This window comes from Monodelphis domestica, chromosome 7 (assembly GCF_027887165.1).
Source record: "Monodelphis domestica isolate mMonDom1 chromosome 7, mMonDom1.pri, whole genome shotgun sequence".
Classification (NCBI taxonomy): Eukaryota; Metazoa; Chordata; class Mammalia; order Didelphimorphia; family Didelphidae; genus Monodelphis; species Monodelphis domestica.
The window spans coordinates 96,664,632-96,691,920 of record NC_077233.1 but is presented as its reverse complement, the minus strand read 5'-3'; the positions used below and the strand labels follow the sequence as shown (position 1 = coordinate 96,691,920).

Sequence of the window (27,289 nt, the reverse complement as noted above, 5' to 3'; positions counted from 1 at the left end):
CTTTTCTTTCTGCCACATCAATTTCTGGGAAGTGGTGGGAAAGAGAGAATGACTTTTCATTTAAATGATGTTCCTAGATGACTTCCTTAATTCCAAAACACAAAAGCATAACCAGAGTGAAGAAGCATTTATTATTTCTTTGAGGTGGCTGGACAGGTCCTTTGGGGATGGCGAAAGTTCATCTATCTCTAGTTTCTGGAAATCGGGGTTGCTGATCAAGGATGCTAACACATCAGAGATTCGACTTAAATCAAAAACTGCATGGTAGGGGCCCAGTCCAGGATTGTCACTGCAAATACTTTCCAAGGGTTTGGTCTCAGGATCTTTTTCTAGGAGAGAAATTCTCTTCTCTGCTATGACTTTGAGGAAGTTATAAAACTCTTTGTAGTCAATTCCAGTGCATGATTTCATAATCACCTAAAGATCAGAAAGACAGAGAAGGCATGATGAGAGGGTGCTTTCACTGACACTTCCCCAAGCATTTTCTTTATTCAATATTATCTCCCAAGCGTGTGGCCAACTTTTAGCTGGAAACTTCTAGAACACAAGCAGTCTAAAACATAGTCCTTCCTTTCATGTAGCTCGGTTTAGCTGGAGAAAATAGACATGTGAAAAGTTGAACCACACCACCACCAAACCCCACAGAAATTAAATGTCAAACAAGAAAAAAAAGAAATCATCTTAAGAGTTCAGAGGAGGGAGACAGGGATCAATCTGTTCTGCTTGAGGAAGGCTTAACAGAGGGGGTTTGAGCTGAGCCTAGAAAAATGACTAAGGTTTAGATAGGCAGAAGGTGAAGGGAGAAGAACATCAGACTAAGGAAATAGTGTGAGTAAAAGGGCAAGATGGGGACTTAATGGTAACCCTGGGGGCCAGATTTGGAGGAAGTAACAATCTCTGGCAGATCTGTAGGGCAATCGTGTACCTAGTCTGGCTGGAGGGGAGAGGCTGAATGCAAGACAGCCCAGTACCATATTGTGGAAGGCCTTGAGTGCCAGGATGTGGATGTAAAGGACAAAAGTTAAAGCACAAAGGGAACTTAGGCATCATCTTGTGTAAGGTTTTTTTTTTTTTTAAACTCTTACCTTCTGTCTTGGAATCAATACTAAGTATGGGTTCCAAGGCAGAAGAATGGAAAGGCTGGGCAATTGGGGAAGTGTCTGAAGCCAAATTTGAATCCAGGACCTCCTGTTTCTAGGTTTTCTGCTGTGCCATTGTGTAGGATGGTTCTTAACCTGTGGTCTAGATTTCAAGGGGTCCATGAACTTGGATGGGGAAGTTACAACTTTATTTTAATAGGATAGTTTCCTTTGTAACCCTATGTATTTGAACATTATTCTCAAAGGTGGTTCATAGACTTTGACCAGGCTGTCTGATGTAGTGTAACTGCCTCATCCGACAAGAGTGGAAATCCAGACCCAGAGAGTAAGGAAATGAAATTTCAAGAGTTAAATAACTACTTGGTGACATGGTTTCCCTGATAAAGAGCCCAAAGCTCTTTAATCCCATAGCCATCTTACGTCTTCACAGGTGTCCCAACTTTTCCCTGATTATATGTCCTGCTTCAACACACCTGAACCAAGTCATGAGGTCAGAAACTGCCCCTGTCATGCCTGATCTTCAAGAGTTCTGATTTCCTGGGCTATCTGGTCCTGAACCTAAATAATTCCCTTTTTCTTCAATGTACCAGAGACCACGTTAGGATTTTTACTAAGAAAGCAAAGTGAAAATAACAAAGCCAAGAGAAAAAAATAAAACAAAACAAAATATAGACTGAATTATAAAGCAAAGATTTAAAATCTCTAGGTAAGTCTGGTGAGCAGTTTACCAGGGAGTTTAACAGCCCCTCTTCTCACTAGTCAAAGTCATGGTTCCTTGCCTCTGACAAGTGGTTTGGTTTCTTCCCTCAAAATGCCAGGCATTAGGGCTGGCTGGTTTGCCTCGGGGCAACTTTCAGATTCTTTGAGGAATTCTACCCTTCCCAAGCCAGGTCAGACTTACAATCTAGGAATGGTCAATTCAATCCAACCAAACAAACATGTCAAGAACTATGTTAGTCCTACAGGAAACTCAAAATACTCGAGACCTGTGATCTCCTTTGTTTGCTTGTTTCCCCCAGTGATGCTCATTACAGTTCATCTGTTCTTGCCCAATCTGTGAGACTCTTGATCATGTCCTCCCCTGGAGTTTACCACAATTTATTCAATGTGCTGGAGGCCTTCCTTCATTCATCCCAACATTGTTGGGATGCCAGTGGGGAACTCTAGTTGTCCACTGGTCATTCCTCATTCTTAGCCATGTGACTAACCCATCTTTCTATGACACATTTCCTTGATGACATTGTTTACTCCTGTTTTTCTTTGAAGTTCCTCATAGTGACATGGTATGACCTACTCACACCAATAATGCATCTCTCCACTGCCCTCTGTGTGAAATTAGTTTCAGTTCTTCAGAAAGTGCTGCATTCCATCAGTGTGACCTTGCTGTCACACTGCAGTGAACCTTCCATGACCTCATGGGAATAGTTCCTCTTCCCAGGTGTTTGTGACATACCATTCCTGCTGAGTATGCCAAAACATAGAAATCTCAGTTCAAGGCTGCATAAACAGTTCCAAGAAATCCTGAGAACAGGTTAACTCCCCTGTTCACATTCTGGGGAGGATAGGTTGTTTCTCTCAAGGAGGGCTTTAGATCTTGTGTGCTGCATACAATAAACGTTCATTATCCCTGCTTTGATAATGTTCCAGTCTTTCTTTCTTGCGACTCCATAGATGTCCCCAGCATCATATAGCAACATCTGTCAGATGGATGGATCCTGGTATTTGGCAGATGAACTACAAAGTCAATTATGATGCTTCACAAAGGCAGTGTAGCCCAAGTATGCATGCAGACAGACAAACTGTAGAGTTTGTTCATGCAAATGCATGTCTTTATCTGGGTGATAGATATCCTTCACCCGTTTGGTCTTTCGTGAGGCAACCAGCACAATGCCATCCACAAGTGGCATCTGGAAGACCTCAGCATCTTTGACCTTGGGCTCTGCTGGATTGCCTCTCTCACAGCAGTGAATACTTGCAGTAAACATACTAAGCTTTGGTGGGTGATTGTGATCAGAAGTTATTTCTGTTATGATGCCATTCAAGGTATCTTGAATGATTTTTACCAAATGAATAGGTGATATCTTGCTAGTGTTTACGATTTTTTTTTGTTCTATTCAAACACTTTTTTCACAATCAACAATACATGTACAGTAGGATTTGTATTCTTTACATCTTTGAGTTAATTGCAAAATAGAAGATGTGACCCCCTGTTGAATATTGCTTGTGAAAACCTGTTTATTTCACATTAATACTCTTACTGAAGATGACCTCAGTTTGTATATAGAGGGTTCTGAGAAGGATTTTGCATGGGTAAAAAGTAGACACATAGTTACTAATATTCCCTTGGTGTCTTTTTTGGGTGGTTCTTAAGGTAAGGTCTTAGATTTTTTTCCAGGTACCGTTGTGTATCAACAATCTTACAACTGTGTTAGCTCCAGCATGGCTCTCCCTTATATATACTTGGTCTAATCTAGCTGCTTTTCTGTCATTGTTTATTTTTTAGTTCCAGTGCTACCATCCCTCCAAGCACCTATGGGGCCATGATGTTAAAGACCCAATGTGATGGTTTCACTGTCACTGACAGTTAAAGTTTGTTATAAACACCCTGCAGATCTTTTCTATTTTCTTCTGCTTATTGTTTTCTTTCCATTTTTTGTCATTAAATGCTCTTGGGATGATTAATTAGGACCTCTAGCCTAGCTTTCTAGCCTGGTTTTCTCTGCTTTAAGAGATAAAATTGTTTACAATCATCTATTATCCTTCTATGTAAAATTTTACAAAGGAATTGATATTTTCTGTAAAATGCCTTTGGCTGCCATTTTTCTCTGTTGGGCAAATAAGTCAAAAACTCTTTTGGCCTTATTGCTTATATTTCTGCATAAAATGATCAAAACTGGTATCTGGGTCATTTCTGTTGGCCTTTATCCAAGTTTCATTATCATTTGGTTGTTTGGCTATTTCAGAATAAAGTTATTTCAGTGGTATGTTGCATCTTTTTCTCACTACTCTCCTATCTTTTTATAAATTATGATCTTTGCTCTGATGAGCTAATGGTCTTATTCTATCCAGAAGACTGACTGAGGAACACCTTCCTCATCAATAGCAATTTTCCCCCTGACTATTAAAATGTAATAAATTTATTTTTTGTGTTATTTGGTACTCGTAATGTTCAGAGACTACCAATTCTTCCTTTTTTTTTTTAACCCCCATTTTCTATTTTCATATCAGTTCTAAGACAGAAGAGTGGCAAGGGCTAGGCAATCAGGGTTAATTTAAGTTAAAAATCAAAATTCTTTACTCAAAGAAAATGCTGATAATATAAAGATGTTAAGGTTCTGACTGGATTGAGTCCTAGGCTTCTAAACCACGCTTTCCAATATTTTTCATCATCCTCACATCTCACTTATGTATCTTTTAAAAAAAAAATTCTTACCTTCCGTCTTAGAATCAATACTATGTATTAATTCTAAGGCAGAAGAGCGGTAAGGACTAGGCTTGTGGTTAAGTGACTTGCCCAGGGTCACATAGCTAGGAAGTGCCAGATTTGAATTCAGGACGTCCTGTCTCTGGGTCTGGCTCTCAATCCACAGCCATCCAGCTGCCCCCTACAGTGGATTTTGATTCAGAATTTCTATACTGCTTCACTCTCTGCAACTGATATTCATGTATGAGCTATGATTATCTTCATGGTTTTGAAAATGCTTTTCCTAAGTCCTGTGATATAAAACAGTCAAATCTCCATCAAGTAATGCTTCATGTGGCCTTGGGGTACACATCAAAGCCAACTCTGCCAACTCCTGGTCACCTCGAGGAGTACCTGTGAGTCATACTTCCAGGTAGCAGCAACTTCTTTGTCTTCTGACTTCATTTATAATGAGAACGTCAATATTGTTATGATTTGGTTCCTCTAGCAGAATGCCCACCTGTTGGCTCCTGGAGAATGACCTCATATGCAGAGTACTGAGAATCAAATGGAAGTTTATAGACTATTCTTAGCACTCCCTGCCCCGCTTCTTGCTACTCTGCTATGAACACTGGCCAAACAGAAGGGGGCTGCACGGAGGCGAAGGTCATTTTGTATCTTGCTTGGTTTCATGAGTTGTCAGGACAAATAATTCATCACCAAGGGATGAGGCCACTGGTGATAAGCCTCTCTACATGTAGGCTGGTCCCAGAAAACGGGCTTAGTCTGTTAGAACCCAGTTCTAACACGCTTCAGAGAAAAGCTTTGTGGAGGCTCCTATCAGAACAAAGATTTTTTTTTAAACCCTTACCATTGGTTTTAGAATCGAAGCTAAGTATTGGTTCCAAGGCAGAAGGGCAGTAAGGAGGAGGTGATGGGGGTTATGTGACTTGCTCAGGGTCACACAGCTGGGAAGTGTTGGAGGTAAGATTTAAACCCAGGACCTCCCATCACTGGGTCTGACTCTCAATCCACTGAGCCACCCAGCTGCCTCAATACAAAGATTTAGGAACCCCCCCCCCCCGTCCCCCCAACACCTGCCTTAAGTAGGGTAGTCTATCTGCAGGAAGCAGGGAATCCACAGCCAGCCCCTTTTTAGGGCTCCACTTCTCTCTCCAGCCCACCTCTGGCTTTTAAGCATGGTTTAAGATAGGACACCACAATTACAACAATGATCGTGTCCCCATCCTACCTGGCAGTGCTGATGCCAGTCTTCCATAGTGTCCTTCCACTCGTCTATCTCCTGTTGCACAGCATTTAGCTCAGACTGGAGGAAGTGCCACATGGTAGTGACATTGCAGCCATTCATCCAGTTGTGATTAATGGAGATGGTATCGTCCTGAAAGAATGATTCAGGTGCAGCTGGGTTAAAATGAGAATCTAGAAAATCCCAGACTGCTTAGCCAAGGTTATCAAAGGGTGACATTTTGGGGAAGGTAACAGAAGCTGATGGCTTTGAGTCACCAGATGACAGACCCCAGACAGATCCTCTTAAGTCTCAATCCTATCAAGATAAGGAAAAGAAGCCCAGGAGAGGGGTGCTTGTAGCCTCTTCTGCTGGGGAGGCTGAGGCAGCTTCCACCGGGGAGTTATGAGCTGACATGGGGTAAGCCAGACAGGACAATCGTGTTTAGTTTAACACTAAGATGGCAAACCCCTAAGGGTGGAGGGACACCAGGCTGCAGAAGGAGGAGGAACCAGTCCAGGTCCAGAAACCAGAGCATGTTAAATCTGGCAGACTAATCACTATTAGGGCTAGGGCCCTGAGGGTCTGTTTTACTTCCAGCCTGGTTGGGTTAGTGTGCCCCAGCCTCAAAAAGGAAAAAAAAAAAGAAAACAGGACTAGTGGCCTAATCTGCCCTTTTATTAGAATTTTATAAAGGCTTATAAAAATGTAAAGGCTGTAAGATAGGCAAAATCATCCTCTAAGCAGGACTAGAGGAAAAATTTGAACCCGGGACTTCTTAGGTTCTAAGCCCAGCAATGTTAGATATAACCCACTGAAACCAAATCTGTCGCTGCAATTTTCACCCACTGTTACTAGCTGGGCTTTCTGGGCAAGTCTAAATCATGTTTGCACACAACAAATAGCCCTTCCAATACTTGAAGACCATTATGGTGTCAACACTAGACCCTCTCTTCCCTCCTCCAGACCAAACAGTTCCAGTCCCTTCAATTAATGCTCATGTACCAGTCTTGAGGCCTTTTACCATCATGGCTGCCTTCTTCTTCTGGATATTCTTTAGCTTATAAACATCTTTGCTATAATACAGCCCGCAGAATTGAGTACAGCACACTCCAGATGTGGTCTAACCAGGAGAGAGTACAGTACATTTCCTTCCTTTTGGACAGTGCAGTGGAGAGAACACTGGACTTGGAGTCAGGAAGTCTTGAGTTCAAATCACTTCAGACACTGGCTGTATGACCCTGGACAAGTCACTGTTTGCCTCAGTTTCCTCATCTGTAAAGTAAGCCGAAGGAAATGGCAAACCACTCCAATGTCTTTGCCAAGATGATTCCATATGGGCTCATGAAGAGTGAGATATGACCGAAACACATGAACAATAGCAATAGCCTTCTAGACATCATACTATTTAAGGTCATCTAAAAACTCTTTGGCTTCTGTGGTCACTGTAGGTCTCACTGTTGACTAATATTGAGCTTGCAATCCACTATCCATCCTCCCCTCACCCACCACCATTTAAAAAAAATAGCTGCTATGTAGATATTGAATTTGAAGCTGACTCAAACTTCAAGTATAAGGATTTATTTCTATTAACATTTCATTTCATCAATGCTTCACTGAAATCTGGGTCTCCTGAAGCATTCTGCACAACACCCTGAGGAGGCTGCATGAGCCTTTGTTAATTCTTCTTCTTACAGGCATCTGGTCATCACCCATCGGCTAATGTTTTAGAATTTTGGCAGGAATTGAAGTTATGTTCACTGGCCTATGGCTTGTGGATTCCACTTTCTTTTTAATTCTTTTTCAAATGGACACCACATTAGTTCTCTTCTAGGATGTTTCAGAGATTGTTGGTGGAGATTATATACTCCCATCTATCAGTTCTTCCTGTACCTTGGGATGTCCTTTGTTTAGGTCTAGTGACTTAGAACTCAAGACCACTAAGTGCTCCTTTATTCTAATTTCCCAACTTAGCTTTCATTTTAACTCTAGTCTGTTCTAAGTTTCCTTTGGTACAGGAAATAGAAGCAAGTTAAGTTGAGTAGTTCTGTCTGCCTTTTACTACACTACTAAAATTGAATCTACCACAAGTATCAGCCCTCTCTCTTCCCTGATCCTTCTTTTTTCTGCAAAACAAATTTGTAAACACCTTTCTGTTGTTGATGTTCCTAAACCATCTCAGGACACTCTAAGCTTTACTTGGTTCTTGCTAGACTGTGCCATAGTTTTGGATTTCTTACCCCATCTGCCTTTGCATTAGTCTTCTGAATCCATGTCTTTTTGAAGATTAAAAAGAAAACAACAAAAAACTAAGTTGTTTTATGAATTCACTGTTCATTCCCATCAGTCCCTTCGCTACTGCCTCTTTTGGGATTATTCTCTTTATGACTTCAGAATCTCATTCTTGAGAACTTCCTATCCCTCCTGGGTTGACTTCCCCCATAGAATTTTAGGAGAAGCCAGATTTGCCTAAATACCTCCATTTAAAAACTGTCCTTTTCCCTGTTGGTTGAAAGGAGGAAATATGTATCTCAGTATCCTTACTGTCTCTCCTGTTTTCCATGAATTGCATTTTCCTTTGCCCAAGAAGCTGTTGTCCGCTACTGTTACCTTAGTCTGGTTTTATGACATGATGCCTGAATCTAGCCATTATGGAAAAATCTGGACCTAATTGATATTCTGACTCTTTACTATGTAAAGCTTTTTATTCCTGTTTGCATATGTATTTAAGATGTTTTGATTCACTTAGTAAACTCAGTGGAAACTCATAAAGAAGTTTACTCCAGTTAGTTTTTATTTATTTATTTTTTAATCCTTACCTTCTCTCTTAGAACTAATACTAAGGATCAGTTCCAAGGCAAAAGAGCAGTAAGGAGCAGGCATTGGGGTTAAGTGACTTGTCAAGGGTCCCACAGTTAGGAAGTATCTGAGGCCAAATTTGAACCTAGGTCCTCCTGACTACAGACCTAGATCTTTATCCACTGAGCCATCTAGCTGCCCCTATCCAGGTAGTTTTAATTGTTTAATAAAGTTCTATGAAAATCTTACCTGCTAACATAAAGAGATGATTTTATTCCATGAGACATCTCACCTTTCCTTTTTTAAACCCTTTAAAAGCTGGCCTTCCCAGACACAGGGTACCTATTAGACACACTTGGCTTTCCTCTTCTTATTTTCATTGAACTCTAAGCTGGAGAAGTCACTGTTTGTACCCTCCTTACTTCTCCTACTAAAGTTCCTTCTCCCAAAGTTCATTCACTCCCTGAGTTCTTTCTTGTTGATGAGAATCACATCCAGAGTAGTAGTTCCTCTCACTGCTTTTTCCATTTTTTGAAGCATGTAAATCATTGTGCAATCAAATAAATCATTAGCAGTTCTGCTTTTGGCTGAGAGTACTGACAGATGTCTAGATATCTTAAGTTTCCCAAACCTATTAGATATCATGCTTTTCTGTGCCTGTATCATGTTTCTATGCCTGACTTCATCTAGTTCTTCCTTCTGTCCAGGTGGTCAGTAGTATATGTACTGCCATGACCATAGTGCTTGCCAAAATTCTCCCTAATATTTTCTACTAGTTTCTTCTTCCAGGTTCCTGAATTCCAATGTGATAATATCTTCATATGTGGTGTTCCTCAGTCTCTACTTTAAACTTCTCCTTTTGAATAAAACATACCATTCTGGGGCCATATTCCACCCAGGGGTACCAGCCTATTAAGTCTCAGATATCTGTGAGGTCATATTTGCCTCTTCCTATTAGGATCTCTCATTCACCTTTTTTAACACATTCTTTGTGCATTTGTACATAGGTATCCAAAGTCCGATCCTCACAGTAAGCCTTGGAGGTAGAGAGGTACTGCAGGCCTTGTTCTTCCCATTTTAAAGAGTAAAAAACAGATCCAGAGAAGTTAAATAAATAGCCCGGGGTCACATAGCCATGTCAAGGGTGGATTTAAGTTCAAGTCTCATCTATCTCTGAATTAAATGAACAAAATCCATTCATTCACTTGGGCTTACCCCAATTCAATGAACAGATTTAACACTACCATGTGGAGTCTCCTGGGTTTGGCATCAAGGATTCAAATATGAAAAATGCCAAAGATCCTACCTTTAAGTAGGTCACATTTGGTTCCTTCCCAAAACCTAGCAGTGTAATATTGTTATCCTTATTTTTATTTAATATTTATTTATTAATATATGAGACTCAGAGCAGTTAAGTAACTTGTCCATGGTCACACAGCTAGTAAGTATTGAAGCTGGAATCCAGTATGGGGAATAAAACATAGACGTATAATTGTAATAGCTAAAATTGATATAGTGCTTGGGATGCGCCTGGAATTACACTAGCTTCTGATCCTTACAACAGCCCTGGATAGGAGAGGCCATTATCCCCATTTTACAGTTGAGGAAACTAAAGCAAAGAGGTAAACTGACTTGCCCAGGTTGAACTCAGGCCTTCCTCACTCCAGGCCCAGTGCTAAGACAATGTCATTAGCTCAAAGGAGAAGTCCAGACAAGGTGCTAAGAGCAATTGATGGTGGAAGAGATCATTTTTAATCTGGGGAGAGAGAATCAAGGAAAGCTGAATGGAGAAGCTGGAGCCCTGAATTCTCCTGGCTCTTACCAGATTATAAACTTGATGGTGCCATCCACTGGGGACAAAGAGCATCTCCCCCGCTTCCTGGATGATTTCAATAGGTGGACAGCAGCTGGAGTATTTCGGGTACACGTCGATGTCAAGGAGGGCAGAGGCAGTGACATCATAGGGTAGGTTTCCATGATAATCCAGCAGGCTCTCTTCTTGTCCTGGGGGAAAGAGTAGCCATCTCTTCCTTCCACAAATGTTGACAGACCAGCTATAGGAGCGGAAGACATCTGCATGGAATGGAGTCCTATGGAATAAACCAATGAGAGGCACCATGAAATTTTTAAGTTAAAAATTTCCCTGGGACATTATAAAACACAGAAAATTTAATCCTGTACTTTATAACCATAAAACTTTTACCAATCTTCCCATCATATGTACCAGGGTAATAATACTGATTATAATAATTAATACTGATACTTCAATATCTGTGAACTTAATAGAGGAAAATGACCTGGACAGGAGATATATCTCCAACAACTAGTTTTGTGACCTTGAGAAAGTCATGTATCTTTCTTGATCTTCAGTGTCCTCTTCTGTAAATAACAGGGATGATACACTATATATCTTATAGCAGGCTGTGAGAAAAGTGCTTTGTAAATCTTAAAGCACTTTGTGACCTGTTGTTATCAGTGGCCAGCAAAAAAAGTTCTAATTTTGTAGATAATCTTTTCCATTTACTGTTACAATTGTTACTTGTCTCATTCTTTCTGTCTTTTATTTAGCTTCTGGTCCCTCTTTAGGCCGACTGATAAAATATATACTGAGGAAAAAGCGGGCAAGAATAACAAAGGGATTATGGGAGCAAACAAGGAATTTGTATTGCTAGAACTCAAACTATTTTTTAAAGTGGTTATTATCAAAACTGCCTGATAATGAATTAAAGAAAACCTCAGGAAAATAAATGAATGGACCAGCATAGACAAGAACAGATCTAACCACATGGTCCTTAGATCCAAACTTGAAGCACTTTACATGTGAGTGAATCCCAAATTGAACTTAGTAAGTTCTGAAGAGTTGAGTGCACTCTTTTCTGGACTCAGGGAAGAAAGAGATGCCCTCCTCTAGATAAGAGAGGTCAGGCTTAGGTCTCAGGGGACTTGCCTATAGAAGGGCTAAATAAATTTAGGCCCACCTAGTCTGGGGTGGGTTTTTTTTTTTCACATGCACAGACCTACTAAGACAATTGTGAATTATTTTCTGAATGTGCATATAATTTTTCATTCTGCTTTTCCTTTTAAATATCCTCTGTAGACACGCTCTATTGGTTTGAGTGGGAATGAGAGGAGGAAGAAAAAGAGAGAAGTGGATGCTGGGCAAACTTGTACTGTCAATGGTATCAATGCCAGGAAGACAGGATAGAGGGTATGTAGCTATGCTTTTGACATTCTAGCTCTTTGCACTCAGGAAGCTACATGGCTTAAATTTAGAGGCCAGAGGAATTAGGGAATTTTAGTAAGGAGTACTGGGTTTCCACTGTAACAGATGTGATATATATACATGCAATGTTTTATGTAGTCTTGGAGATGTCTGATAACTAAATGTGGACTGGTTTATCAACTGCTGAGAGAAAGGGGTTCTGGACTATGAGTTTAAGATTAACCTCAAGGTTTACTGCAAACCATACAAAGGAGAGTCATTTATGGACTTTATTATGGATTTATGCAAGTAATCCTTTCTTTGAAGAAAATCTCTTAATTATCTCCAGCAGAATTATCCCCTTAACCTCATGATTATTTGTGCTCCCAAACAGTAATGTGTATGAGTGTGTATATATGTATGCATTCAGAGGAAGTGTTCAAATGATATGAAATGAGGCACCATCAATCCAAGGTGTAATACTATTCAAGTCCAGGAGCAGTTGGGTGGCTCAGGAGACTGAGTCAGACCTGAAGATAAGATATTCTAAATCTGGCTTCAGACACTGCCTAGCTGTATGACCCTGGACAAGTCACTTAACCCTCACTACCTAGTCCTTACTGCTCTTCTGCCATGGAACCAACACACGACATGCTCTAAGATGAAAAGTAAGCATTTTAAAAAACAATTTGAGTTTCTATGTTTTCACTAGGTCAGATGGTCAAGCTCCAAAGCACTTAATGTCTAGCAGTAAATAAGTTTTATGTGTCCCAATGTTAAAGTCATGTAAATCTGTCATTCTAAAGGACTATTTAAATGAACTTCATTGTAGGTGGAAAAAAAATGGCCACCATTCAGGTGGATGTAAAAAATCCTCCTGTGCTAAAGAAACAATGGCTGGCATGAGCTGGACGGGACATATTTACTAACAAAAACATTTAGTGACCAAAAAAAAGACAATATGCTTTGGTTTGGGTTTGGGAGGTACCAAAAAGATGACATGCAGAGTGCTTGCAGCTATACCCCTCTCCCCCAAGTTCATTAGCTGAAAGGCAGAAAGACTTGGGCAGAGCTGCTCCCCCCTCTTAACCCAGGCTGAAGACATTCCTCATTTTACCCACTCCTCCACCCAGCAGCCCAATGGGAGAGTTTTCTCTCTCTCTTCCCTGTGTGGAATAGGGGTGGGGCACACCCCACACTTGGTGGGAGGAGCATGGCACTTGGTTAGGGGGACACCTGTGCCATAGGTTCGCCATCACTGGTCTAGAGGGTTTCTATCTCGAGGGAGGAGAGGAGACAAGGGGAGGTGCCTACCGTACTGCAAAGGCCAGTAAATGCTGATAAAAAGAATGTGGAAGTAGTTTCCTAGGAAGGAGGACACCAAAGGAAACTTACCAATGAAGAGAGAGACAATGGGAAGCAGCATTTTAGGAATGAGAACCAAATTGTGTGATACCTCCTCAGGACCCTGAAGTGACCTCGAGGTATATGCCTGTCCCAGAAGAGCAAAGGCTCTGGTAGGGGCTGACCCATTGGGAAGGCTGAGATTACAGGCCTCGGGTCGGCCTAGGTCTGCTTTCTTTCTGAGGACCAGCCTTGACAGGAACCAAGAGGCTCCTGATGGTTAAACCAGGCACCATGGCCAGAGCTATACCCCAGCCCAGCAGTGGAGAATGGAATGGCCTGGAGGGAACCGGACCAGGACAGCGCACCCTCCCAGGCCTAAACAGTTTTACCATGATCCTTTTGGCCCCATGTAAACGAAACGATAATCATCCACTTGCAGCTCATCCCAGTACTCGTTCAGCCAATCTGATGAGAAATACACAGGCGTGGTGTAGACGTGGTGATCTGGGAAAGTCCTTAAAAGAAAAAAGATGGGGTGCCTGAAGACCTGTGAGGAGCCCATCTTCCCTACAGATATATTTTCCTACCCTTGGGAGCCGCCCATGACTCTCTCATGCCCCAGATCCCATTAGTCTTGTTGATACTCTCTCAACAGCATTTCTCTTGTGTCTACTCATATGGCACCATTTGTCTGGCCTATTGCCCTCACTAGGAGGCTGATGTGGGCTCCATGTTGGCCCCCTGACTCCAGCCTCACCTTCTCCAAAGCAACCTCCTAAAGCCCAGGTCTGATCACATCATTCCCTTGCCCATCAAGCTACAGTGGCTACCTATTGCTATGAAGAACAAATACAAACTTTTGTTTGGCAAGGAAGCCCTTCACCACCTGGCAGGCCACTGCCTCCCCTTCTTATGCTCCAGTCCAGCCAGACTGGCCTTCTTCCTGTGCCTGCCATTCCCTCTCTGACCTCCATATCTCTTCCACCTCTTGGAATCCCCCATTTCCTTCAAGGCCCAGCTCCTGTGCCACCCCTTACATGGAGGCCTCTGCTGATGGCCCAGCTGCTAGGGCACTCTGTCCCCTAAATTGCCTTGCACGTGATTCAAGACAATCCCAGAGACTTGTGATAAAAAATGCGATGTGTTCTCTGAGAAAGAACTGAGGGAGTTTTCCTCCTCCTTCTTCTTGTACATGACTACACATGTAAAATCTTTTATCAGACTGCTTCCTGTCTCAGGGAGGGGGGACTCAGGAGAAGGGGGTGAATTTGGAAATCAAAACTTAAAAATAAAATTGCTTTGCATGGCTGTTATTTCCCTAATAGAAATAGAACCTCTGAGGGCAGGGCACATTTCATTTCTGTCCTTGTTCAAGAGGGAGAGTTGACTGAATCAGTCATCCTACCTCATATAAAATAATTGGCAACAAAAACACTCAATCTTTTTTAGGTGAGATTAACAATCTACAATGGGCACCTAAGATTTAATTGGCATCAGAAGCTCTCAGATAAGTCACCTAACTTTACCAATGCAGACCAATGCCTTCTCAGCAACTTAAAGAGTCCTTAGAGCGTTGCCTCAAATGCTGAGAGGTGAAGGTGTCCAGGGTTACTCAGCCTGTGTGTTAGAATCAGGACTTGAACCCAGGTCCCTGTGGTTCAAAGGCTGGCTCTAGCCTTTGTGCCATGCTTCTTTCTTTGGATGTTTAATAAATGTTTGTTGACTGACAGTATAGATACCTATGGTAACTTTATTGGCCAGAATCAAGTGAATTGGCACTGGATTGTACTCTATGACATACATTTATTCATGGAGGGCAATATAGATAGGGGAAGGAATACTGAGTACTTGGAAAACCTAATTTCTAGTCCCAGTTTGGCAATGAGCTATGTAAAGCCAGAGAAGTGCCTTAGTTTCCTCATCTGCAAAATGAGTTGTATTGGGAGGGTCTCTAAGGCCCCCTCTCAGGCTGACATTTTGTAACTGAGTCAAGCTGCTGAAGGAAAGCAAGTGGGGCCAAAGCAAACGTGGAGAACCAAAGGGACTACACATTGTGGTAAAGACACAGAGCAGGGATAGGACAAGTTGGCAGAAAGAGATACTAGTGGACATGGCCAATGTTTGAATACAATTTTTTTTTGTTTTTTACTCTTACCTTCCATCTTAGAATCAATACTGTGTATTGTTTCTAAGGCAAAAGAACAGTAAAGGCTAGGCCAGTGATGGGCAACCTTCTGAGCTTTGTGTGTCAAAATTTGCCAAAAAACTGAGCACAACTCAGGTGGTGTGTCACTTCAAGAAAAAAACCGTAATTTCATGATATGTATAGTTTAAATAACAAACATGTATAATTGTAATATATAACTGTATTTAATAAACCCAAACTAACTATTTAACTAACCTGCTTAGTGACTTCTTTGTTCATCTGTCAGTCGGTTTCTTTTGTTGGTCTTAATATTATTTAACTTGTGTGGGGTGCTGGGAACTAAAATAAGTGAGGGGGAGGGGGAATTCTTTAACCTGCCTATTAATGACTTTTTTGTTGTTGAATTTCATTGGCTAAATCTTCAATTGAAGGTTGGTATTTTGTATAAATCAAGCCCAAGCAAGCGCTACTAGCTTCATCTGTCAATCTGTTTCTTTTGTTGGTTTTTATATTATTAACGCTGAGAATAAGGTCTCACAAAAGTAGGTAGAGGGAAAAATTGTGAGTAAAGCCATTGTTATATTTTTCAGGGTGCTAAAAGTGTCTGGTGGACTGGAGCACCGCCCAGTCTTCTGCAGGCCTGGCCCTGCCCCACCCCAGCTGGCCATGGCTAGGGCTGCGGGCGCACTGAACCCACATGCGGCTGCATGTCATCAAAAATGTCAACATTTGTCAGTGCTGACACATGTATCATGGGGCTAGGCAATGCAGGTTAAGTGATTTACCTAGGGTCACACAACTAGGAAGTATCTGAGGTCAGATTTGAAGCCAGAAAACTTCCTGTCTCTGGGCTTGGCTCTTAATCTACTGAGCCTCCTCACTGCCTCCAAATGTCTGAATTTTCATTGCTTGACCAAGCATATTTGTTATGAGGATTTTCTTTTTGTTCAATATGGGGTAGGGTTATAAGGGAGAAAATAAATGCCTTTAATAGAAAAATCAATTTAAATTAAAAACAAAAAAAAGCAGTGAGCTATAGAAAGGCAGGAATTAACAGGAAAGGAAAACTTTGTCCTTTAAGATCTTAGAGATGAAAGTTCTGAGAGATGGGGAAGTCTAATGTAAGTCCATTCCTTTGGTTGGCTAAGGCAGCATGGAGAAGAGGCAGGTCATGGTGATGGAGGGGATGCCAGAGCTTTAGAAAGTTCCGAAAGAGAAGGGAAGGAGTTGGGATGGAGAGGAAGAAATATAAGCTAGGTACAAAACACTAGGGAGAAAAAAGCATGTGGGGAGATAGCTGGGTGGCTCAGTGGAATGAGACCCAGGACTAGAGATAGAAAGTCCTGGGTTCAAATCTGGCCTCAGATACTTCCTAGCTGTGTGACCCTGGGCAAGTCACTTAACCCTCATTGCCTAGCCCTTGCTGCCTTGGAACCAATACACAGTATTGATGCTAAGACAGAAGGTAAGGGCTCAAAAAAGAGAGGATCATATATGCTTTAGACCAGTATGTGACAAGAGTCTAGACATTAAAGACAGATGGACAAAGCCTCAGAGAAAAGAGCTTACTGAAAGACAGTGTGAAGGGGAGTGGGGAAGGGGCAGAAGGAGCAAGGAGTATGCCCCATTGGTCATTCCCTCCTTTTTTTTTTCACTTCCCTTCAAGCTATACTGATCTGTTAAAGGTTGACGATTTAATACGTGGTTTGAATATAACTGTGTACACAACACTTGAATAGGTATTATGATACAACAGGATGAATTCTGTTATAAGTATGCTTAGCAGAAAAAGTTAAAATGATCACCTAGGCCTTTTCTTAACTGTTTACCCTTTTTCTAGAAAATCACTATTTCTGTCATCACTGTCTGGCTCAAAAACTCCACTGGTCCCTCATGGCAAAAAGAGTCCCTGTAGTAATTCTCTAGCTCACACTTGAAGGCCAACAACCATCCCTGGTAAGGACAAAACTGGTCTTAAACCACCTACTCTGCCTTCTGCCTGAGCTGGTGTAGTCCACTCACTCTCCCCCATCTCACTACTCATACTGCCTAATCTGTCTCAAGTGTTCTACCTTTGGGCATAATAATTCATTAATTTAGCTAACAAAGAAAGACTGAGTCTGGTTGATGTGCAAGCACTATCATAGGGACTTGAGGGGACCGAGGCAACTAAGATATGGTCCTTACCTTTTAGTAGCAGTCAGACTAGTAGAGAGCTGAAACAACTACTACAGGCAGAAAGTAGCTAAGTGTCATAAGAGGAGCAAAGCGCTTGGGAAGTGATCATTTAAGGATATTGGCACTAGAGAAGACTTCATGGAACTGGCATTTGAACTGGGCCTTAAAAGATTTTGACAAATGGAACAGTATGAAGTCATGTATGCGAAGGCTCTTTCATGAAGCCGTATTGGACCACTCAAGGCCTCCCTGAAATCTCTCTGCTCTGAACTCCCACAGCCCATATTGCTTATTTTATTTTAAAGTAAACTTATTTAATTTTAACATTCATTTAAAAAACATTCTGAGTTACAAACTCTCTCCTGCCCCTCCCTGGCTCATGGAGAAGGTCAGAAAAGTAGCTGGGGTACTGTTTAAAAGGGTACTTAGCAGATGCTGTATGGTAGTGACTATTAGTCTTCTTGTTAGATTTACATAGTCCTTGGATGACATCTCCAAGCTCTTTGAATGGTTTAGGGTATAAATCATCTGGGCCAAGAAGCCTGGAGGCATTTAGTCAGGTGCTCTGTTATTATTTCCCTTCATCTTGGGCTTCAAAGAGTCATAACATGTCAGAGCTGGTCCAATGACTTCAACTTTTGGTCCAAATTAATAAATTTTGCAGGCAGGTGGGTGGCTCAGCAGATCAAGAGTCAGACCTAGAGGTCCTGGATTCAAATCTGGCCTCAGACACTTCCAATATATGTGACCCTGAGCAAGTCACTTAATCCCCATTGCCTAGCCCTTACCATTCTTCTACTTGGAACCAATGAGGGCTTAAAAGGATTTTTAAAAATAAGTTTCTCTCATCACTTCCTTTACTACAGAGACAAATTTGTTGATATTTCAACAATTACTTCAACAAGCTGAGATTTCATCCGGTGTTTTGATTTTAGCAGAATAAGATCTAAGTCTATGTACAACATCAATGATAAGGATAAGGAAGGAGTATGAGGCCATTTCATTAAGGTCTTTCCCCAAATTTCCCTTTAAGACTGAGGTCATGAGAGAAGCCTTACTTAATCAATAGTTCTTATTGCTCTCTCTCTCTTCAAATTATGTTACATTTATCTTTATTAAATTCTATTCAGGCCATTTGTTTTCCTATCACAGTCCATTTCTAGTGCTGAATAAATGCTTGGTGAATTGAATTTGTTCATTTTCAGAAAACTGACAAGGGGAAAGCCAATACTTAATGATCTAGGGGGCAGTTAGTGAATAGAGAGTGAATGGAGATGGGAGGTTCTAGGTTCAAATCTGACCTCAGACACTTCCTAGCTGTGTGACCCTGGGCCCTAGCCCTTACCACTCTTCTGCCTTAGAACTGATACTCTGTATTGATTGATTATAAGAAAAAAGCTAAGGGTTTAAAAATATCTATACTTAGTGGTTTAGGAATACTTTATGCCTTTTACCTATACAAGTGCCAGTCCTTGAGATATAGGCATCCCTTAGGAGAAGAGTAGTTTCCTTGGATGTATTCTTTCCAGTAGCTTATATAATTCCTCAGTGGAATCTGTTCTTTTGGATTAGAGTTGTATTCCTGGATATTGCAGTTTGCCACAGGAACTATTGCATCCCCTGAAACAAACACAAATGCTTCTTACCACCTTGCTGAGGAGTTGAGAAAAGCCCTTTGAATCTTACCTCCTCAGCTCTTTCCACCTGCACCAGAATGGCTTTTCCTCCTTAACTAAACACTGTCCCCCTTTTAAAAGAAGGACAGTTATAGAGAACAGTGGACAAGACCATGTTAGGAAGACTGAAATCCTATAGCTCAGTCATTTAAACCTCTGCTTGCCTCAGTTTCTTCAACTGAAAAAATTAGGGTAATAATAGCACCTAGCTCCTAGGACTGTTAAGAGGATAAAATAAGAAAACATTTGTAGTGCCCTTAGGACAGTATCTGGCACAGATTCAAAATCAGTAGGTTCTTAATAAATACTTCTTTCCTTCCTACTAAATGCTATTCAAGAATTTCCCCCATGAGCTTATCCAAAATGAATAAATCTATGCTCTGTAAACTTCAGACTTTGGAACCCCTTTGGCTTTTCTAAGGGCTAGCACTTCAAATACTGTATTAATGCATGGTCCCTGTCCAGAATGAGCTTGGCTCAGGGAGAAAAGACAAACACATAAACCAATATATTATCTTTTACTTATATTAATCACTGTGAGGATCTTAAGAATACACAGTTAGGGACCGTACCAACTCTAGAGATAAAAGAACAGTAGAATTTCAACAAGTTATAAGGGAAGACTTAAAAACAAAACAAAACAGGTTTTTGATTCAATTGGGCATAGATTGATACGATAATGATATCAAGATAATGAAACCCCACCTTCCAATACAGATCATTTAACAGCTAAGTAAACTGAAGTCTCTAGAGAGTTGCCTGAAGCTTCTAGAGGTTAAGAGACTAGTGCAGGATCACTCACCTGATGTGGGAAGATGGGAGGGAAGGAAGAATATGGTGGCAGTTAAATGCCTCTAGAGTGGGATGATGTAAAAGACACTAGCCCCAGGACTCTAAATCTAGGGGTTGCGTCCTGAGTTTATGACTTGCTAGGCCTATCTTCCCCACAACATTATGAGGATTGAGTGAATTAATGGATAAGGAAATCATGTAAAGTGCCTGAAAAACTTTACATTTATTGTTCTCATTTTATACTCTTCTGGAGGAAACAATTTCCAATTTATAATTAGTAGTGAGTGAATTGCTGACCAGGTCTGTTTTTAATGAGTTGTAAGCTTTCAGCACTCCATATTTTATTTAACATTTATTTTATTCCTCTTTTTTGGCCATTTGTTTATATCCTTGCCTCAAAAATAATACTGTAAACTCTCTGAAGGTGAAGATTGGTTTATTTACATTATATTGGGTAACTCCTCAGAGTATATCTAGACCTGGCTTTAAGAAAACTATAAAACAAGTAAATCAGATCTTAACCATATTGCAAAAAGCAGTATGCAGCTTCAAGCCACTGGGTTAGTATTATAGACTGGCTGGATATACTTAGGCTGCAGAGTTGACTGTCTCAAGAAGGTCAAAAGGCTCCTGGACTTGGGAGTCAGGAGACCTAGGATTTAACCTAGTCCTGTCATCTACTACCTTGAGACCTTGGGCAAGTCACAACCTCTTTGGGTCTCAAGTTTGGACTAGATGGCCTTTTAGCTCTAAATCTATGGTTTAGACACCAACAAGTCACCTTGTGAGCTTCTGTAATGGAGAAGCCTAACTCCAACAGTGTAAAATTCCTGAGTATCTTCCTCTGTGTCTCTGGCTTCCTTTGTGTTGTGTCCCTGTGGAAGCCTTGTAAATACTTCCAACTGTCAAGATTATAAGACACTGACATAAGAGACTTGTTAATTGATTGTTGTTGGAATTTTCCTTTAAGAACAATGAAACCCATTCTACCCTAATGCTAACAGTGAACCTTTACATTGAACCATTTATGGCAGAAATGCTTACCAAAATTCCCAAGAAGGTGATCAAAGTTAGGTTTCCCATCCTGGGTCACCCAGTACTTCCTGCTTCCCCAGCTCTTGGTGAAGGAAGAAGAGAAAACACAGGGCAAATTTGGAAGCAGGTACCCTTTGAAAAAGTCCAAGTAGGTGAAAGATTCTCTCTTGATATAGTCCACATTTGCATGGGGTTGGCAAAACCTCTCATAGGCCAGTGGTGACCCCTGATGTTTGCCAAAGAACTTGCTGGCATATACATAAGTTTCCCCATCCATTTGGACCTCAACAGGACCTGAGCACAGGAGGTTTGCAGTTAGTTCCTACCTGATCAGGAAGAGCCCATTCTAGCTTCCATTTCTCTGCTAGCCTCAACACTGGCAGGAATTTGTTTCCAGCCAAAACTCTGGCCCCTTCTGACTAAGGGGAAGCTTGTAATGCTTTAAATGGTGCATGATTTTTTCCCACAAACAAAAGATGCTTCCAAAGCATAAGCAGGAAGGACAGGAAACCAGGGGCCTCTTGCTGAGCACACACGTTGCAACGACCTGGGCTGGGGAACCTAGGAGGAGGAGGGAGAGAAAACAAGTTAACAGTGTCTCAGAACTCCATCTCTGGGAGGATACGGATTGCAGGTACATAATTGCTTGCATGTTGTCCCCACTCCACAATCAGATCGAGCAGGGACTATCTTACACGTTTCTTTGCACCCCCGGTGCTTAATACACGCTTGGCACACAGTAGGAGCCTGATGAGTGTTTACTGGTTATCTGGCATCACCTAGTCCAAATTTGTTTTTAAAAAAAATCGACCAGCGGCTTGGAGAGGTGAGACTTGCTCGAGGTGACAAAGCAAGTGTTGGTCAGGGCTGGGACTCAAACCGAGGTCTTGTTCTACAAATGACTTCCTCTACTTACGAAAATTTTAAAAGTCTCCTCCAGACGCGACAGTTCCGATCGTAACACTCGGCTTCTTGGGGGAGCAAGAAGGCAGAATGACCACCTGGAAGAGGGAATTGACGATAAGCTCCGAGCACTTTCGCTCTACTTGCCTTCTGGTTCTATCCACTCCGTTGGAGTTACTTCCGGGCTGGGCTTGTACGATTCGGGTAGCAAGGGAAAGAAACGTTAGAACCTAGAAGCCGGGGAATGTGACGTAAAATTTAACGCGACCCCGAGGGGCAGGGTCACAGCAGATGCAGCACTCCAGGCATTCAGGCTCGGCCGTATGCGCACGCGCACTGTACTGACTCCACCCCCTGCCGGCGGCTATGTGATTGACCGGAAGTGCTCCTGGCTAGGACAACAACAACCAGCTTCCTCTCTGGTCCCGGGTATTCGTCCCTCCATTCAGTACCCGGACCATATTTAACCCTCAGCCCTTGCCAGTCCGCGCTGACTACGAGACGTTCTGCAGGCATCCTCTGCTTCCAGCGTCTTTTCCTTTGGTATGTATTGCTCGCCGGCCACCCTCTCCCCGGGGTTCCTGGCTGCCCTCCCCTGGCTCGGCTCCGTTGCTATGTTGATGAGCCCCTTCTTACCCCCCCCCCCCCCCATCTTCTTCCTCTCTGTTTTCCCTCCTTCCCGCGGCGGGGGAACACTAGAGGGGTACTGAAGGCTGTTCCTCAGCCGCCCTCTTCAGCACTCAGTGGGGCCTTTCAGAGATACCTCCTCCCTACTGTCTTGCTGTGCAGGTTTGGGAAACTGGGTTTCAGAGAGGGGACTGGGACTTGCCCACTGTCTCCCAGAGAGTACGATTGGTAGAAGTGAGTGAAAGAAAGGAGTGTGGGGCTAAAAGCGAGGAAAGAAAGAACTCCCAGCACCTGTTCGGCCTTCTCTTTGTTTCTGCTGGGTACCATGAGCCTTTCGATCTGCTCTTTTTGCCTTTCCTTAAACTAGAGGATGCCTTAAAATAGAGACTTAAAAAAACTTAAAATAGAGACATGAAGACCCATATTGAAGGATTGAGAGGGGAAATAAAGAGTTGGGGGAAGGGGTTACTGGTAGAAGGGAGGCAGTGGAGATGGTGGCAGACATTTGGGAAATTTAGGGGTGTAGAAGTATGAACGGAGAAGAGCTATAGTGAGGAAGGAGATATGAAAGGTCAGGGTCGAGAAGGAAACAGATAAGAGATAAAGAAGATAAAGTAAGGGAGAGAGAAGAGAGGGGTAGGAGATAAAGTGGGAGAGAACGTGGGAGAAATGGAGACATGATACTGGGAATGTGTAGTGTCTTATCATATTGGTGTGTTTGAACATGGCAACATTTTCCCCTTTGTGTTGGATTTGTGATTCAGGGACGGATTCTTTGTGTTGAGTCTAATGGGTCTAATGAGTCTAAAAATTGTAGATTGTGTCAGACACAGTGAGGCAGATAGGAGAAAAAAAACACCAGCAAATAGCTACCAGGTCTTTAGACCAGGCATATGTAATGTGATTCTGGGTGGGTGGAGTCTAGAGATATTAAATGACTCACCAAAGGTCACACAAGCAAGTGTGTAGCATAATGTTTGAGATCTCAGAACTTTGAGAAACTACTTACTACCTATGAAACCTGACATCCAAGAGAATGGAGAGGTTTTCATTAATTAAAGACACATTTCTGTTTCCAGTACTTAGCACAGTACCTAGCTGTTGTAGGTCCTTAATAAATCTTTATTGATTGTTTTATAAAAGATAGCCCAGCAACTAACCTAGAGAAAGGTAAGTTGACTAGTTTTCTTAACCATCTTAGACTTCATAGGATCATAGATTTAGAACTGAGAGAGACCTCTAGGTCATCGAGTCTAATAAAAAAAATATTTACATTTTCCCTTTGTATTCACCAATGAACATGAACATATCAATACTGCAAAAACAACAAAAGATTATATAAGGCACCATCAAATTCTGTTACATAGTTGTTTTTTTTTAATCATATTTTAAAATAATAGTAGGGGCAGTTAGGAAACATGGTGGACAGAGTGCCAGGCCTTTAGTTGGGAAGATCTAGGTTAAAATGTGGCCTCAGACACTTCCTAGCTGTATGACTGGGCAAGTCACTTAACTCCAGTTGCTTAGCCCTTGTAGCTCTTCTGGCTTAGAATGGACACTAAAGAAGTTAAGAAAAAATAACAGGTAGTAGCAATTGCCCTATTTATGTTCCTACTTATCTCTAATTTTTTTTTTTAACAATGTGATCCTTTTATGTTTATATTTAGGTCATTATCAGTTTCAAGCTTATTGTTATATAGAAGATATTGCTTTAAATTTAATTTCCGCAGGATCTTTTTCCATTTTTCCCTGTAGTTTTTGTTGACTGTTGTAAACCTTAAAATTTCACAGACTTAAGAATGTTAAAAAATTTACTCCACATTGAGGAATCCTCCAATTCCCTACTTGAAATAATTCCCTACCAGATAGTGAGAACTCTACTTGAATGTGAAAACTCCTTGCTATGGGAGTATCCCTACTCCACCCATACTTAAGACTGCTTTAGGGCAGAAAACTCCTTGCTAAACAATGAAAGTACTTGAAAACTATACTTATAAAGGAAAGGAGTTCTTTGAGCCATGCCTGTTTTTGGAATTGATACAATGGGATGCTAGGTGCCTATAAAGGTGGGGCAACTTGTAAACTACTTAGACCTAAAAGGTGAAAACTTACTCAGAGGTTTTCTCTTAATGAAATTAGTTGACACAGCAGCATTTTTTTTCTGACTTACTAAAGAGATTAATCTACTCAGCTGTGAATTCAAAATGGGCTGTCTTTTGGAAAACATCTACAGTGATTGGTAGATGGAAGAACTTAGGGGAGGTGACATAGGAGCTTTTGCCCTTAAAAATAAGAGCTCAGAAGAAGAGCTGAGAGGTCATTCTGAAACATACAGATTGAGGAAGGACTGATTCTGAAACATTCAGATGGAGGAGGGAACTGGTGAAAGCATCTGAGATGATGCTGGCCTGGTGTCACTAGAATCCTTGCTTAGGCAGACCTTGTGGTGAGTGTTAAAAGATTGACTGACTGATCTCTCTTAAGACTCAGGTCTAGGCCATGTTGGCTTAAGGCCCTTCATACTTATTTCCTTTTTTCTCTCTTTCTCTCTTTTCTTTAATTCCACATTTGTAGTAATTAAAATCTCTATAAAACCCAGTTGACTTGGGTATTTGAATAATTGGGAATATTTCCCTGGCGACCACCTTATATTTGATTTAAAAACCAAGACACTGTAGTGAAACATGTTTTCTGCGGTCAATTTTACTCACCCTCTCTTATATCTATCACAATTTATATCTTCCACCATTTTAACTCACTACAGTTTATGGGCTTCACTATTTTAAATCTCACACTATAGAGTCTTTAACCCAATATTTGGTGTCCTTGAGTTTATCACACAGTATGCCTGAGGACATCTGAGTTGTTTACCTAATCTTAGGTTCCATTGATCAACTTTGCTATTTTTTTAGCTAGTACCAAATAGTTTTGATAATTACTGTTTTATAGTATAATTTGATATCTGATACTTCTAGATCTTCATTTTTACTTTTTTTATTACCTCCTTCAGATATTTGAATTCTTTTTCCATTATATGAATTTTATTATTTTTTCTAGTTCTGTAAAGAAATGTTTTGGTAGTTTTATAGGACTCAACATTTGTACATTAATTTAGGTTATGACATCATTTTAATTATATTTTCATGGTACAACCATCAACAATGAATCTCCAGTTGTTTTTCTTCTGTTTCTGAAAATGATGCTTTTTGTTGTATTTGTGTAAACCATGAATGCATTTTGATAAACAAATGTGGTAGGGAAAAAGGAGGGAAAGATAGGGAAAGGAAGGGAAGGAAGGTAGCTGGGTGTCCTTTGTGTGGCAGGGAAATTGACCAGGGTTTTTCCTTTAGGTAGGCTAGGGAGTTAAATCAAACCAGACTTCAGGGATAGTTAGGTAGGTTTATTTAGGGATAGGAAAAGAAAGTTTGGAAAAGTCAGGGAAAGTTTGATCTCTTACAGCAATGCAGGGACCAAAGCTCTCTACCCTGTTGGGGGGTGGGAGGGAACACGCCAAAACCTCTCTTCTCTTTTCTTTTATTCTCCCTCTGACACCTACCACAAAGAAAGTGGCAGGTGTCAGAGGAAGGTGCAATAGAGAGGCCTGGGAGAAAGAGTCTCCCAGGGCTTAGGTCCATTTCAAAATGTACATTATCTCATATATTTTTCACATTTGTAGTTATTTTTGTATAGAATTTCTTCCTATTGGATTTTATGGAGAGGTTGATGATTTTCATGGGTTTTATTTTATATCCTGTTACTCTACTGAAATGATTGTTTTAATTAAGTAAAAATTTTAATAAAATTTTTAGGGTTTTCTAAGCAAACCATCATATCACCTGAAAATAGCAACAATTTTGTTTCTTCCTGTCTATGCTTGTTTCCATTTTTATTTTATTTTATTATAATATTTATGATTTCTAGCATATTTCTAGCAAATAATAGTGCTGACAGTGGACATCCTTGATCTTATTGGGAAAGCTTTGGTTTCTCCATTACTCTTCATTTTACAAATGAAGAAATGAAACTCAGAGAGGGGAGAGTGTTAGAGGCAAGATTTGAACCCACAAGCTTTGGGTATAGCTTCGTTCTTTCTGTTGTACCCCTGCAGAAACAGTAATCAATAGAAGGTTTACACTTTAAAGTAAAAAATGAGACATTCTTATTATTATTTTTCAAACCCTTACCTTCTGTCTTGGAGTCAATACTGTGTATTGACTCCAAGGCAGAAGAGTGGTAAGGGCTAGGCAATGGGGGTCAAGTGACTTGCCCAGGGTCACACAACTAGGAAGTGTCTGAGGCCAGATTTGAACCTAGGACCTCCCGTCTCTAGGCATGGTTCTCAATCCACTGAGCTACCCAGCTGCCCCCAAAATGAGACACTCTTAAAGAAATATGTGTGAGAATATAATAAGGAGGCAAAGGAGCAGGAGGTGCAAGTAATAGGGAAAACCAAATCCCAACAAACAGAAAAGCATTTCAGTCAATATTCTATTGTAAAATAAAAGTTTGGAGGAAGGATTCTAATAAGGACACCTCCATCTTCCTCTGGATCAGTGATGGTGAACCTTTTAGAGACTGAGTGCCCAAATTGCAACCCTCACTGAGCATGTGAGCCAGCCTTTTACCCCAGATGAGAAATGTCCTCAGGCATGGTAAAGAGGGGGAAGGGAGCAGTTCCTTCTGGCACATGTGCCATACATTTGCCAATGCGGCTTTTTTGGTTTTGTCAGTGAATAAGTGTTTATGAAGTCTAGATCAGTACCCATCAACCTTGTTTTGGCTGTAAGTTATTTGAGAGGACATAGTGTGTTCTTGGGCTAAAGCTGTCATCTAGT

The 27,289-nt window shown here is 41.1% G+C and overlaps 2 protein-coding genes across 3 annotated transcripts in view; one reads left to right on the top strand and one right to left on the bottom strand.

Annotated features, from left to right (window-relative positions):
- Nucleotides 1-5: 5 nt before the first annotated feature.
- Nucleotides 6-22,133, bottom strand: JMJD4 (jumonji domain containing 4). Of its 2 annotated transcripts, none has more exons than XM_001376236.5 (7): nucleotides 21,841-22,133; nucleotides 20,934-21,485; nucleotides 18,876-19,041; nucleotides 13,487-13,612; nucleotides 10,371-10,638; nucleotides 5,756-5,902; nucleotides 6-417 (listed from the first exon to the last, which is right to left on the bottom strand). In XM_001376236.5, exons 2-7 carry the CDS (start codon nucleotides 21,199-21,201, stop codon nucleotides 61-63), a joined length of 1,332 nt encoding a protein of 443 aa, XP_001376273.2. In that variant the 5' UTR covers nucleotides 21,202-21,485; nucleotides 21,841-22,133; the 3' UTR covers nucleotides 6-60. The 2 variants fall into 2 exon arrangements, with proteins under 2 accessions (XP_001376273.2, XP_056661157.1); XM_056805179.1 differs by having other exon boundaries at nucleotides 21,975-22,082.
- Nucleotides 22,134-22,137: 4 nt separating this feature from the next.
- SNAP47 (synaptosome associated protein 47) overlaps nucleotides 22,138-27,289 on the top strand; it is a 99,117-nt gene continuing 93,965 nt past the window's right edge. The window contains exon 1 of the mRNA XM_001376265.4: nucleotides 22,138-22,370. The gene's annotated coding sequence lies outside the window, so the exon portion shown is untranslated. The remainder of the gene's footprint in view (nucleotides 22,371-27,289) is intronic.

Excerpts from the sequence above, each read along its gene's own strand:
- JMJD4 (XM_001376236.5), bottom strand. The coding sequence starts at position 21,201 with ATGGATGGGGAAACTTATGTATATGCCAGCAAGTTCTTTGGCAAACAT. Across the intron at positions 19,042-20,933 it reads TCACCTTCTTGGGAATTTTG|GGGATGCAATAGTTCCTGTG; the intron begins GTAAGCATTTCT and ends TGTTTGTTTCAG. Across the intron at positions 13,613-18,875 it reads AAGGACTGGCACTTGTATAG|GACTTTCCCAGATCACCACG; the intron begins GTAAAAGGCATA and ends TTTTCTTTTAAG.